The sequence below is a fragment of the Acomys minous genome, assembly GCF_964271855.1.
Source record: "Acomys minous genome assembly, chromosome: 16".
NCBI lineage: Eukaryota > Metazoa > Chordata > Mammalia > Rodentia > Muridae > Acomys > Acomys minous.
In genome coordinates, this window is record NC_140498.1 from 98,335,635 (window position 1) to 98,350,523 (window position 14,889).

General features: G+C 45.2%; 1 protein-coding gene across 4 annotated transcripts in view; it reads right to left on the reverse strand.

Annotated features, from left to right (window-relative positions):
• Positions 1–1,007: 1,007 nt before the first annotated feature.
• Positions 1,008–14,889, reverse strand: part of FAM240B (family with sequence similarity 240 member B) — a 32,487-nt gene continuing 18,605 nt past the window's right edge. For 3 of the 4 annotated variants that reach the window (XM_084764084.1, XM_084764082.1, XM_084764085.1), the window contains exons 2-3: positions 7,213–7,357; positions 1,008–1,336 (exon numbers count right to left, since the gene is read on the reverse strand). In XM_084764084.1, coding sequence (XP_084620210.1) covers positions 1,243–1,336; positions 7,213–7,355 — 237 coding nt within the window. In that variant the 5' untranslated portion in view covers positions 7,356–7,357 and the 3' untranslated portion in view covers positions 1,008–1,242. Of the gene's footprint in view, positions 1,337–7,212; positions 7,358–11,364; positions 11,479–14,889 lie in introns of those variants that run through there. The other variant, XM_084764083.1, reaches the window with a different exon arrangement.

The window sequence follows — 14,889 nt, forward strand, 5'->3', positions numbered from 1 at the left end:
AAGTCCCTCTAGCCCTTTTTTGCCGTGCACAGCTCTCTCGGCCATAATAAGGGTTGTTAGTTTTCCAGAAGCAGTAGAAGGAACCCCATCCAGGCTGTGTCAATGCCACTTGTCTAGCGAGCTTGTTCAGGACAGGAGGCTTGGTGAGGGTGACTCAAAGTTCTAGAACGTGGCTGGGGATCGGGAGCTGATACTTGCTGTACTAGCAGAGAACTGACTAAGGCAAACTGGAAGGACTTGACAGAGGGCAGGCAATTTCAAGGTGAGCAAGGGTGAGGGTGAGACAGCCAAGACTTTTTTAAAAAAGATTTATTTATTATGTATACAGTGATCTGCCTGCATGTACACCTGCACACCAGAAGAGAGCATCAGATCACCTTATAGATGGTTGTGAGCCACCATGTGGTTGCTGGGAGTTGAACTCAGGACCTGTGGAAGAGCAGCCAGTGTGCTTAACCTCTGAGCCATCTCTCCAGCCTCCAAGACTGCCAAGACTATTTAGCAGGATTTTACTTTCACTACATGTGCCTAAATAAAACATGATGATCATCAAAACTAAATCAGTCTATTTTCAGATCATATGGTTAAAATTTCAAAATTCATATTAGTTTTATCTCTTTATTTATTTGTTTGGTTTTTTTTGAGACAGGGTTTCTCTGGGTAGCCTTGGCTGTCCTAGACTCACTTTATAGACCAGGGTGGCCTCGAACTCACAGAGATCTGTCTGCCTCTTTAGTTTTATTTCTGCAGGTTGTGGCATCTCTGTATACACACACACACACACACACACACACACACACACACACACACACACACACACATACACACACAAGAAAGAGAGAGAGAAAGGAAACGAACATTTTGTGACCAATTTATGGAGATGTAAGGAGTCAGATTTCATCAAAGTCATTGCCACAAGCAAGCTCAGAGAAAGCATTTAGATCTCAAGACAAGGAGACACTGCAGAACCAGCTTATACTACATGGGTCTCTGAAACCTGGGGAGGGTGCTAACTCAAAAAGCCTTTAATATTAAACTCTTCAAGCACCGCATTCCTGCAGCCCTGTCCTCCGTGTGAAGAGGACTCAGCTGGATAACAGTTCCCATTAGCACAGGGTGGGGTAAGTCCTTCCTCATATGGGAGAGCAAATAGGGGAGGCTCTGCTTTCTAAGTGAATATAACTTGGTGGGAGTCCTTTTCCTTTCCGAAAAAAGATGCCCATGATGGTTTGCCAGAAGCACTCAGTTCTCGGGGTTGGCCTGCGTTGCCTTGTTGTCAGGGGTGTCCAGCGTCCTCAGCCTCTGCTCCAGCCTCTGCCTCCATTCTTCCCTGAGCCTGAGGAGGAGACAGCAGACACGCAGTGGGTCAGCGCATTTGCCTCCTGGAGGAGACAGCAGACACGCAGTGGGTCAGCGCATTTGCCTCCTGGAGGAGACAGCAGACACGCAGTGGGTCAGCGCATTTGCCTCCTGGAGGAGACAGCAGACACGCAGTGGGTCAGCGCATTTGCCTCCTGGAGGAGACAGCAGACACGCAGTGGGTCAGCGCATTTGCCTCCTGGAGGAGACAGCAGACACGCAGTGGGTCAGCGCATTTGCCTCCTGGAGGAGACAGCAGACACGCAGTGGGTCAGCGCATTTGCCTCCTGGAGGAGACAGCAGACACGCAGTGGGTCAGCGCATTTGCCTCCTGGAGGAGACAGCAGACACGCAGTGGGTCAGCGCATTTGCCTCCTGGAGGAGACAGCAGACACGCAGTGGGTCAGCGCATTTGCCTCCTGGAGGAGACAGCAGACACGCAGTGGGTCAGCGCATTTGCCTCCTGGTCCACTTATGCTTTTCCTCTGCTTCTCATAAATTCTGTATGAAGAAGCCCATGACTTTGGTGAGCAAGTAAAGAACAGAAATAGAATAGAAAAACTAGAGTGAAGACTACAGATTTAACTTAGCCTTTCTGAATTAATACTGGATTCAATGAAATTCCAGTTGGAGCTCCAGTAAAATGTTTTTTGTTGTTGTTTGTTTGTTTGTTTTCCAGTTATAAACAAGTTCACTGTGCAGGAGCAGGTGTCTGTGGTCTCAGCCACTTGGAAGACTGTGAGGCAAGAGGAGTACTTGAGTCTAAGAGATTGAAGCCAGCCTGAGTGACAGACCCAGCAAGACTTCATTAAAAAATGAATTAATCAATTTTATGTAGAAAAGCATGAAAATAAGTAGATTAGCCAAAAGAATGGTGAAGAATGAAGCTGAAGGACTCAGAGGGCCTGGTTTTAAGCCTTACATGATACAGAGTCAAGATCGTTAACAGAAAACTGATTTGTGATCTCTGATCAGTTAAAGGATTGGAAGAGGGGCTGGAGAGATGGCTCAGCAGTTAAGAGCTCTTGCTGCTCTTGCAGGGGCCCTGGCTTGGGTCCCAGAACCCACATCAAACAGCTCAAAACCACCTGTGACTCCAGTTCCAGGAGACTCCATTCCCTCTTCCGGTCTCTTCAGACACTAGGCACACATGTGGCATACATACATGCTAGGCACACATGTGGCATACATACATGCTAGGCACACATGTGGCATACATACATGCTGGGCACACATGTGGCATACATACATGCTAGGCACACATGTGGCATATATACACGCTGGGCACATATGTGGCATATATACATGCTAGGCACACATGTGGCATACATACATGCTAGGCACACATGTGACATACATACATGCTAGGCACACATGTGGCATACATACATGCTGGGCACACATGTGGCATACATACATGCTGGGCACACATGTGGCATACATACATGCTAGGCACACATGTGGCATACATACATGCTAGGCACACATGTGGCATACATACATGCTAGGCACACATGTGGTATATATACATGCTGGGCACACATGTGGCATACATACATGCTAGGCACACATGTGGCATACATACATGTAGGCACACATGTGGCATACATACATGCTAGGCACACATGTGGCATACATACATGCTAGGCACATATGTCATGTGGTATGTATACATTCATGGAAGTAAACACTCAACACATAAAATGAAACTAAATTTTTAAGCAAAAGAATCTGGAGGTACTGGAGGTGAGGTAATACGTGTAGCAAAATGAAAATATTTAAATAAGAAAGAAAATGTATTTATATTAATTTTCTCTTATGAGTAATCTCAAAATGAACACATTTTTCTATTATTGCCATATCTTCATCTATTCTGTTTTCCGGAGAAATTCTCAAAGGTGAAATTTACATTTAATCAACAAAATAAAAATATTTCGAGGACTCTAGGCATCAAACTGGCTCTAAACGACTTCAACTTCTTTTTAAACTTAAACTAAAAACTTAAATTTAAATAAAAAATTAAATTTAAAACTAAGAATTAATTATGTTTATAATTATTATAACTTTTACTGTTGGTGTGTGCGCACATGTGGAAGTCAGAGGATAACTCCAAGGAGTCGGTCCAGGTTCTTAGGCCTGAGAGGTTAGGTGCTGTTAGCTGCTGAGCTGCCTAGCTGTCTCGAGCTTCGTATGCAACACTCCTGTCAGTTGCTGGGAAGACTCTGAAGGGTTAGCCTTGTTCTTGGCTGTGCTTGCTCCCTGGCACGTTAATAATCATGGTCTGACAGTTGAAAGGCACATGGAAGAGCGAAACACATGGGTGAATACCAGGAAGACATCAGCTTTCAGCCTCAACTTTAAATAAAAGTGAGTGGTGTAAGAGTGGGGCTTGCCTTCTCTCTCCAAGCCGTCTGACCTCGCGCCCACGTTCTCCCCACACCCGATCCTCACCCTCTCCTCCCTCTGCACTCCTTCTCCCACTCTGTCTTCATCCACTTCTGCTATTTATTCTGTTTCCCTTTCTGAGCGAGATCCAAGCCTCCTCCCTTGGGCCCTCCTTGTAACTTAGCTTCTTGGGTTCTGTGAGTTGCAGTACGGTTATCCTGTACTGTGCAGCTATGATCTGCTTATAAGTGATCACATACCATCTGTGTCTTTCTGGGTCTGGTTTACCTCACTCAGGATGTTTTCTAGTTCTATCCATTTGCCTGAAAACTGCATGACTTCCTTGCTTTTAATAGCTGAGTAGTATTCCACTGTGCAAAGGCACCACAGTTTCTTTATCCATTCTTTGTTTGAGGGACAACTAGGTTGTTTCCAGTTTCTGGCCATTATGAATAAAACTGCTATGAACATAGCTGAACACATTTTTTTGTTGTTGTTGTATGGAGGAGCATCTTTTGGGCATATGCCCAGGAGTTTATAGCTGTGTCTTGAGGTAGAGCTATTTTCAATTTTCTGAGAAAGTGCCAGATTGATTTCCAAAGTGGTTGTACAAGTTTGCACTCCACCAGCAGTGGAGGACTGTTCCCCTTTCTCCACATCCTCTTCAGCGTGTGCTGTTGGCTGACTTTTGGATCTTAGCCACTAAGATAGGTGTGAGATGGAATTTGGAGAGTGAAGAGAAACCGAGGGTGGGGCCGTCACTGAGGCCCATGGCGGGGGGGGGGGGCCCTGGGAGGATGTGGGGGTGACTCAGGCTAAGACTCCTAGGAGCAGGAATCATGGAGTCTGAAGGGACCACCTTTTAGCCAGACAGGACTCCTATTAGAGACACGGGAACACCAACCTACCCACAAAAACTATAACCTGAAATTTACCCTGTCTACGAGATGTGCAGTGATAAATTTAGAGCAGAGGGCAAAGCAATGCCTGACCCAATCTGAGACCCACCACGTGGGGGAGACAGCCCTGACACTATTAACAATACTCTGCTGTGCTTGCAGATGGGAGCCTAGCATAGCTGTCCTTTGAGAGGCTGGCCCAGTAGCAGATAGAAACAGATGCTGAGACTCACAGCCAAACATTAGGCAGAGCGGGGCTGGAGAGATGGCTCAGTGGTTAAGAGCACGTTTACTCTTCCAGAGGTCCTGAGTTCAATTCCCAGCAACCACATGGTGGCTCACAACCAGCTACAATGTGATCTGATGTCCTCTTCTGATATGTAGGTGTGCATGCATATAGAACACTCATACATAACAATAAATAAATAAATCTTAAAAAAAAAAATTAGGCAGAGCATAGGGAGCCTTGTGGAAAAATGGGGGGAAGGATAGATGGCCCCAGAGGGACAAGAACTTCACAAGAAGACCAATAGAGTTAACTAACCTGGCCCCGGGGGATACAGAGACTGGAGCACCAACCAAGGACCATGCATGGACTGGACCTAGGCCCTCTTTCTACACATATGTAGCTGACTTCCTTCCTTTCATTTTTTAGTTTCTTGAGACAGGATTTCTCTGTGTAGCCCTGGTTGTCCTGGACTTGATTTGTAGACCAGGCTGGTCCCAAAATTCACAGAGATCCGCCCGTCCTGCATCCTACAGTGCTGGGATTACAGGTGTGCGCCACTACACCCAGCAGGTCATAACCTTTCTGATGACACGTGGACGGAAGAGTGGCAGAGTTCTCTCGATGTGGAGGGAAGCTCTTCTTTAGGGCTTAAAAACTTTTAGAAAGTTATGTTGAAAGCTGGATGTGGTGGCGCATGTCTGTAATCCCAGTGCTGGGGTATGGAGTCAGAAGGATCAGGAATTCAAGGCCATCCTCAGATACATAGCCAGTCTCAGGCCAGTCTGGGCCACACGAGCTACTGTGCCACTGGCAAGTCCATGTCTCAGTGGGACTGTTCCTACTTTAGGAGCAAAGAAGCCAGACAGGCTCCGAGGAGTTGAGCTGTTCCTGCCACTCTGAGGAACTGACCTGTGAGGCCAAGAGAGGGTCTTACATTAGACCCATGTTACCCACAGGATGCATGCTTTCTTGTGTAAATAAATGATGTCTTTTCAGTAGAGTCCTAACTAAAACAAGAAATTCATTTGTCAGCAAGAGAAAGACTGCATTACCGTCCCTCCAAAACCCTCACCGTGTGCCCTTCCAGATGTGGAAGTTGTCACAAACTAGTTTTTCATGCAGACATACCAGTCAACTAACCCTGAAGCTTAGGTTGGCCTTGTGTGCTAGGATTATGACTGTAAAGAGCTGAAGAATGGGTCTTACTTTAGCCTTGCTTTTATTTATTTATTTTTGTGGCAGGCTCTATGTAGCCCAGGCTGGCCTTGAGTTCTCTAGGTCCCTAAGGGATGATGTTGAATTTCTGAACCTTCTACCTCCATATCCTAACCTTCAGGAAACAACTTTATTTAAACTGTTGTTATTATTATTATTATTATTATTATTATTATTATTATTATTATTATTATTATTATTATTATGTGAATTTGCACATGCATGTTGTGTATATGTGAGTACACATGCCATGTCAAGTTTATGGAGGTCAGAGGAAAACTGTGAATTCCCTCCTTCAACCTTTATGTTGCTTATGGGGCTCAAATTCAGGTCTTCAGGCCAACATGTCAAGTGCCTTTACCTTCTGAGAAGGGAGACACACTCAACCCCCTAAAGACAGCAGCAGTGCTTAACGAGTGTACTAGTAACCCTGGTTTCTGCTGTTACGTATTTTATGTTCTGACTTCTTTTTTAAAAAATGTCCTGTCAGGAGAGGGTTCCCTCCCAGGACCAGATCTTCACCCTCTTCTATAAGCTAAGGTCTCATGGACTGTAGGTGGGTGATTTTGAACTTCTGGACTTCTGTTTTTACCTGTGCTGTGCTGGGCTTTGCACATTCTTGGTTAGCCCCCCAAACAGCTGAGCCACAGTCTTAGTCCCAGGCAAAGGCTTAGCCAATCCTCAAACCATCTACACCCAAGCTTGTAGCTCCAACTTTTCCACATCCAACTGCCACACTTGCCACTGTGCTCCCCTTTGGAACACATCCTAGACCCAGTGCTGGGGACTATCTAGCCAGGAGTCCACTGGGATTGTTCAAACTAGCCAACCCTGAACTGTACACTCTTTCCTGGCTTGCCATGGAAGTCCCCCAAAGGATATGGCTTACACTTTCTTCCTGGCTGCTATGTTCTGATTATGGTGGGCCTGAGCAATATATGGAAACACAACTCTCTGGGACTTGTGAGGTTAATACACTTTTTCCCTTGATGGCTTGCTCTTGTTTCCTCCCTCTGTAGTGTAGCATCTGGCATCCACTTATGACAGTGAGGATGAAAATAATTGATCCCTTCTCTACATTGGTTTAGTCCCAGGAAGCCTAAGACAGAAAAGCAGTCCACATACTTCCTCAGAGCGCTTCTCCCCTGGCGATCTTCTTCCAGTTCCCTGTAACTGGTCTGTTTGCGAATTTCCTTCTCCCAGAAGCTTTTGAGTTCATCGCAGGACTCGCAGCAGAAGACTTCCCTGTGCATGTACTGGCTGTTCATCCCTGTAATATGAAAGACAAGGCATAGCCCAGGACCGCAAGGAGGGGCACCCCAATTTGGGATGGGCATGAATCCAGGTGAGTTTAAGTTGACGCTTTTCCTGTCATCACACACTCATGCAAAGACTATTTTGGTACTTCTGATGAAGGTAACAACGACACCAAAGGTGTAATGAAAACAGTTGAGCCCCGACGACAGAGGGTCGATTGGCCCTCCGAGGTAACCTGATTCTGAAGCAGCTGGCTTTTTTGTTGACTTTTAGCCACTTTGCTATACTGTAAGTTATAGAAAATTGTAGTAATGTAAATGATTCTAAAAAACAGAAATCAAAATAAATTTTGTCCAGATGATATATGTGATGTCAATCAATTTTTCATCTAGTATAAATTTATCGGTTTAACGTCCCCTCGATGGGGAGGCCTGATGGCACTCGGGAAGGATAGCAAGCTACCAAGAAGAGACTTTATACCCTATGATCATATACAGGGGGAGGAAATCCCCCTTAGTCACAGTCATAGGGGAGGGGGAATAGGGTGAAAGTGGGAGGGAGGGAGGAATGGGTGGATAGAAGGGATGGGATAACAATTGAGATGTAATATGAGTGAATTAATAAATAAATCAGTTAACAAAACCCTCCATGAATGAGGAAAGAAAATAAATTTTATTGGCTATTTGAAAAAAATAAATTTATTGGTTTAAAAAAATCATTCAATTAAGTGTAATTGTGTGTGTGTATTCTGTGTGTCTGCATGTATCTCTCTGTCTCTGTCTCTCTCTGTGTGTTTTGAGTGTGTCTGCATGTCTCCGTGTGTGTGTGCACGTGTGCATGTGGTTTGCATGTATGTGTGCTCATGTGGAAACCACAGATCAACACTTGAGATGGGGTTTTACTGAATTGGGAGCTCACCGGCTGGGCTAGACTGCTTGGCTGATATGCTCCTGGGATCTGTCTGTCTCTGCGTCCTCCGAGTGTGGGGATACCACTATACTCAGCTTTTCCTGGGTGTTGATGGTTCAAATTCAGTTCTTCATGCTTGCACAGCAAAACATGGCCTGGTGAATTTCTCCCAGCTCCCCACTTGAAGTCTCTTTCTAGTTTTCCCATTATATGTAAATAAGTTCTTTGCCACATTTTTATTTTATATCTGTTTGAAAGTCATTTTAATTTTACTTTTAAAATCCTATAACATCTAGTTTGTGTGTATAGGTATAAAATGAGTAGACAAAGAAAACCTCTGAACCTAGTGCAGAGTCAAAGGTGCTTAGCAGATGTCTTACTTGCCTGTCCCTCCTCACAGAGTGACTATGACTTCTGCTCTTCTCTGAGATGTGTGAGAGGCACTGTTGCTCCTCAGTGCTGCTCTGTGAAATGGGTGCTCTACTCACTAGACTGTTGTTCCTTGGTTCTGCTCTGTGAGATGGGTGCTCTACTCACTGGACTGTTGCTCCTTGGTTCTGCTCTGTGAGATGGGTGCTCTACTCACTAGACTGTTGCTCCTCAGTGCTGCTCTGTGAGATGGGTGCTCTACACTCACTGCTCAGATGAAGATGTGAGGAATAGAATCAGCCTTCCTAGTGACTAAAACAGAGCTGAGTTGAAACCTAGATCTGCTCACCTTCATAGAGGGCTCTGTACATTAAGGATGGCTACCTTGAGCTAATTAATTTCCCATTTTGTGCAGGAGGAAGCCTACACTCAGAGTCATTAGCTGATCTTGTTGAGGCCACACAGCTCCAGAGTTCCCTTCCCACTTCTGTCCTTTGAAAAAGGCAAAGTTGCTGCATCCTCTCCCTGTTGAGGATCTCGGAGCTCGGCCACGACTGACAGGTACCTCAGTGTTTGGATGTTTGTGATGTAGTGGGGTCTAGTTTCCTAAAGAGAAGAACTTGGTCTTGTTATTTTGGCTGACTTGAAGCATTTAATAGGTGTTCAGTTGTTCCATATTAGTTTAGTGACTTGTTCCCAAATGGCTGTTTTTATAAAAACAACTTGTTGGAAAACAAAAATTGTTCCTTAAGCTATCCTAGGACCTAGACAGTGAGAGGGGGTCAGAGAGAGGATTGCTTTTGTCCTTTTTGCCTTTTCTGTGCCTTACTGAGATCTCACCAGGCAGGGTCAGTGCTCTGAGTGTGTGAACCTGGGGCTCTCTCGCAGCCTGCCCACACCACAGCCTCCTCTTTCCAACTTACTTTTGTTTCCAATGGATTCAGTGTGAAGAATTCTAATAAATTTCTAGTCATTGGACATTGGAAGAGAAACTGTTAACAAAAATCTATTTTATATTTTTATTCACCGAACTAAGAGGTGGAGTGGCTGCCCCTCCCTGCACTTGGATTCCCTGTGGGTTTAGTTGGACCTACAGGAGAATATAAGGTATTTCATTTTCCTAAGAGAATATCTGTGAGGTAGGAAACACAGCTTGGACCGAAGAGATGGGTCAGTGAGTAAAAGGGCCAGCAGCATAACCCTGGTTAGACCCCGTATATAGTCCAAACACCTCTAAAGCAGGAAGGAAAGGGGAGAAAAGAACATCGGGGGGTGGGAGGGGGGGCAGTATGCAGTGCAACAGGAGAAATGACAAGAGACATCTTGCCTCAACAAGGCAGAAAGAGAGAGCTTTTTCCTAAACGTTGTCTTCTGACTTCCACATGTATGCATGAATGTGTGTTCACAAGCACACACAAAAACCGTCCATCCATCCATCCATCCATCCATCCACCATCCATCCATCCACCATCCATCCATCCGTCCATCTACCATCCATGCATCCGTCCATCCACCATCCATGCATCCATCCACCATCCATCCACCATCCATCCATCCATCCACCATCCATCCATCCGTCCATCCACCATCCATCCATCCACCCATCCATCCACCATCCATCCATCCACCCATCCATCCATCCATCCACCATCCATCCACCATCCATCCATCCGTCCATCCACCATCCATCCATCCATCCATCCACCATCCATCCATCCACCATCCATCCATCCATCCACCATCCATCCATCCACCATCCATCCATCCATCCATCCACCATCCATCCACCATCCATCCATCCATCCATACATCCATACATCCATCCACCATCCAATCCATCTAACAAAAACACTGCTTATGCTGAGCTGGGAGGAAAGGTTTATATTCACAGCTTGTTAGTTTTATGTGGACACAAAGTAACAACTCCTTAGGCATATAGTTTAATTATAAATTCCTTTGTTACAAATACTTCTTTTGGAGTCTCATATAGCTCAGGCTAGCCTCGGCTTTGCCATGCTATGCTTATACACCTTCCGAGAGTTATGGGTGTGCCTACCATGTGGATTTGTGCCATGCTGGGGATGGAACCCAAGGCTTCACATGTTAGGCAAGCACTCCACTAACTGTGCTAGAGCTCCAAATCCTTCTTCTGAAACGTTGAAATTCAAGTCACTTATCTGGTTCTTATAAAAAGGATAGTTTGACCAAATACGTACCCATAGAGATGTTTTCTTTCATCAGAATTTAGAATGAACATTTTAAGCTAAGGAGCACCATGGAGAAGAGAGGAGAGCTCAGCAGGCAGCCAGTTGTCAGTCACCTCTTGAAGTCTGACATTTTCTGTTTGACTAGAAGGTGAGTTGGCTATGAAGGACATCTATTCTAGCACCCAAGGCATGTGTAGACCCAGGAACTAGGGAAATCAAAGCAGCTGAGGCTGAGTGTACCCAAGGGAACTTGGATAAAAGACTACTAGCGTTCTGCAATATGTTGGCCGGTTTGGGTGAGAAAGATCTAAGGGGCTTTGTCTCCATGGAGGAGCCTTGTCTTGGGAAGGGGTTATGAACTATGTGACAAGGAAAGCAGTGGTGGGCACCCTCTGGTCCCGAGTAGCCCTTACCCTGACTTGTGTTCGGAACTGAGTACACCCTCATCTTGGCCATAGAAAAGTGGCTTTTGCTGAGTGGAGTCCCAGGCCTACCTGTAGCAGCTCGGGGCCTGGGGGGTACACTCTTTACTCACAGAGTTAGCCTTGAACTTTCTCCTTCAGTGCTGCTGTCTGGTTGCGTTTGACACTTGGTCCTCAGTTGGTGGTGCTGCTCTGATAGGCTGTGGAACCTTTAGGCTGTAGAGCCTTGCTGGAGGAAGTGGGTCACTGGGGACTTCCGACCTTGGGGCTCTACAGCATGATCCACTTCCTGTCTGTTATCTACTTCCTGCTTATAATGTAGCCAGGTGTCTAACCATGCCTTCTCAACACTATGGCCGGAAACCCCTTGAACTCTAACCACGAACAAATTCTTCTTTCTTCAAGACGCATTTTGTCCTAGACTCTGCCATAGCAAAAAAAAAAAAAAAAAAAAAAAAAAAGGAACAAATATTCGAGTCCCCCAAACATTTCTTTTTATGTCCTGCTTTTCTGCTGGGTCCTTCTGAAGAGCTCTCTTCTTGCACCACCTGAGCATGCAAATGCTGTTTGAATTGGCCAAAGAGAGCCTGCTGCTTGTCATCCCCACAGTAGCTGGGGGATCGAGCTCTTCACCATAGGAGGCATGGGGCACAGCTCTCTCTACAGCTCACGTCCCAGCTCTACAGGCTGTGTTCTATCAGCAAGACAGATGAGGGAGCCAAGAACGAGGAGGCCACTGGGTTGGTTATCACCATGATGTTGAGCCAGAGTCCCAGTTTCATTACCCATGAGACAGAGAGTAGTCGTGGTGACCCGGCTCACAGTACTTCATACATGGACTGCTTTTTCATTCTTCAGGCATGACATGCGGGTTGACAGGATGCTCACAGTCTATTGCCCATCCGTGACAAACATAAAAAATGTTAACCACCTCGAGCCAGCACTCGCGTTCACTCTCATCAACTTTGGTTTATGCACGGTGTCAAATACTTTGCTTCACACTGACTCAGCTCATACTTAAGGTTTATTTATTTCTGTTGCTGGGCTGTTAGGATTAGAAAACTTGAGATGATGGGATAAGAGGCTTCCCTTTTGTCCAAGGCCCAGTGTTAGAGCCTGGACGGATGCCTTTAGCAAAGCTTCTGATACCACTTAGGATGTTTCATTTGTGCCCTCTCTGTGGTCACACTGAATAACCGCACTCACTGTGTGATGCCGAGCATGCTGAAGAAGTGACTGATCTACTAAAAGCTATAGTTGTCGTCACTGACGATTGTTCTCAGCCCTTACAGGCTTATTTACAGCTGCTTGTTTTGCTGGGGGATCGATGCTCAGCCTTTAGCATTATGGAAACTTCTATACCATAAAGTGCATTTTGACTTACACTAGATCCTCTCTCTAGTTCCTTTCTCCTTTTATCTGTTTTATGCTTATTGCTTCCATCAGCTGAGGCACACTGATCGGGAGCAGCACAACAGAGGCTGGCACTGGCAGTTTGGATCCATAAGAAACAGAATTGTAGATTGGGAATAAGGCTGCACTGGCAGGGAGCTTGCCTAGTGTACATGAACTCCATGTTCAATCCCCAGTTACAAATGAGCCACCTGGGGAGCAGATGCTGAGGGATCAGAAGTTTAAGGTCACCCTTTTCTACAGAGCATGCCTGAAGCCTGCATGGGATGTTTGAGATCTTGTATTAAAAAAAAGAACAAGAAGAATAGATAGCAGTTTCAGAAAATATAAACCCAAGGCAGGAAACGGGTCTTAAATGGGTCCGTTTGGATTTCCCTGGGGAACTGATGAGCACTCCCAGCTGTGACTCGCTATCTCTGCACCTACCCTGGTACGGACAGAGAAAATAAGCAACCATGTATATACATGATTGTATATGATATACATCATGTGACAATGGAAACCATGCATGTACATCATTGTATATGCTATACATCAGGTGACAATTGAAAGGCTCTGCACAATCCACCTGCCCTCTCTGGGGATCGGGAAGATGAGAAAGCTTCTGGGATCTCAGTGGCAAGGAGCAACAGCACATCGATGGCTCAGAGATGAGAAATAAGAATTTATGTGCAGATATGCAAACCTCTGTAGGCTGTCTCTTCTGAGCTACTGAACTAAGATTAAACTCTGATGTTTTACAAGAGGAATTTTCATCTCAGGCGTCTCTACTTTCCACTTGTGCAACTGGCTTTTTTTTTTTAATCCAACTTCAGGTCTTTTTTCCTCCCCACCTACAAGTTCAGCTTGCTGATTTCATCCTCTGCTGTTCGCAGCTGGAAGAAAGTGGCCTTCTAGGGAAGGCTGTGGGTGCCTTTCATGTCTCTTTGGTGTCCTCCAGTCCTTAGCTTCTCTAAGAATAGAGGACAACCTCTTTGTCTTGACACTCAGCTTAACTGTTCTGTTCTTCACCCTAACAGCTTAAAATCAAGAGCAGCAAATTTAAATAAGTATAGAGGCTAGAAGTTCACGTAAATGCCATTCTAGTTTAAAAATAATTGTTGTTGTTGTTGTTGTTGTTGTTTGTGAAAGAACAGGGCATGTGTGTTACAGTATTACCTGTGGAGGGCACAGGACAACTTCGTTGAGTTGTTAACTCCTTTGAAGGTTTGATGGGTCCCAGGGATCGAATGAACACTTTTATCCACTGAGACTTATGCCCACTTACAGCTCTATCAGGGTCAGTGTGTTTATTTGTTTTCTCATTAAATAAATAAATAAAATTATGACTATACAGAGTGAATTTCTCTTCTTTACGATGGCATTAGGCTAGGTAGGCATGCCTAAAACGTGGAAGCTTAAAACAACAGCAGCAGCAGCAGCAACAGTAGCTTTGGGGAACTTTGAAGGGATAAAAAGATTTTTGTACCAATAGCCCAAATTAGAAGACTTTGAGCAACAAAACAACATATTACACCTCAAATTGATATGCATGATTATAGTAAATGAAAGAAAAGAGATTCCTAGTGAACACGTGGAGAAGAGAAGTGGACTAGAGCCCAGGAGAGCTTTCCGTCTGAGGCACACTGAGCTTCACAAAAGACAGAATGGCCAAATGAAGCTTGAAGGAGAAGCAGGGTCATGGCTTAGCCCCGCGAGCATGCCCTCAGTCTTCAAACTGACTTCTCTCAGTGGAGGCTTTAGAATAGCTGAGCGGCAGTGGCGCACGCCTTTAATCCTAGCAGTCAGGAGGCAGAGGCAGAGGCAGCTGGATCTCTGTGAGTTTGAGGCCAGCCTAATCTACAGAAAGAGTTCCAGGACAGTCTGGATTAAACCGAAAAACACTGTCCATAAAAAACAAAAACAAACAAGGGAATTCCTATTTGCTGGTTCTTATTGAGTCTGGGGGCAGAGGGGAAAATAGTCACTTCATAGAGCAGAAACATGAGACACCGTACCCAGTGGGTGAGCAAGTGTTGATGTCACACAATGCTGTGGTAGCTTGCATTGCCTCTTTAGCACGTTTCCCTGTTCCAGAAGGCTCATTTACTCAAGGAACATAAGTTATGAATAAAATTGTAAGAGAATAAACAAACAAACAAACCAATAGTCTGAAATGTATAGCTCCAGGTTCAGTGAGAGCCCCTGTCTCAAGGGAATAAAACTGTGCGTGATAGAGCCAGGTA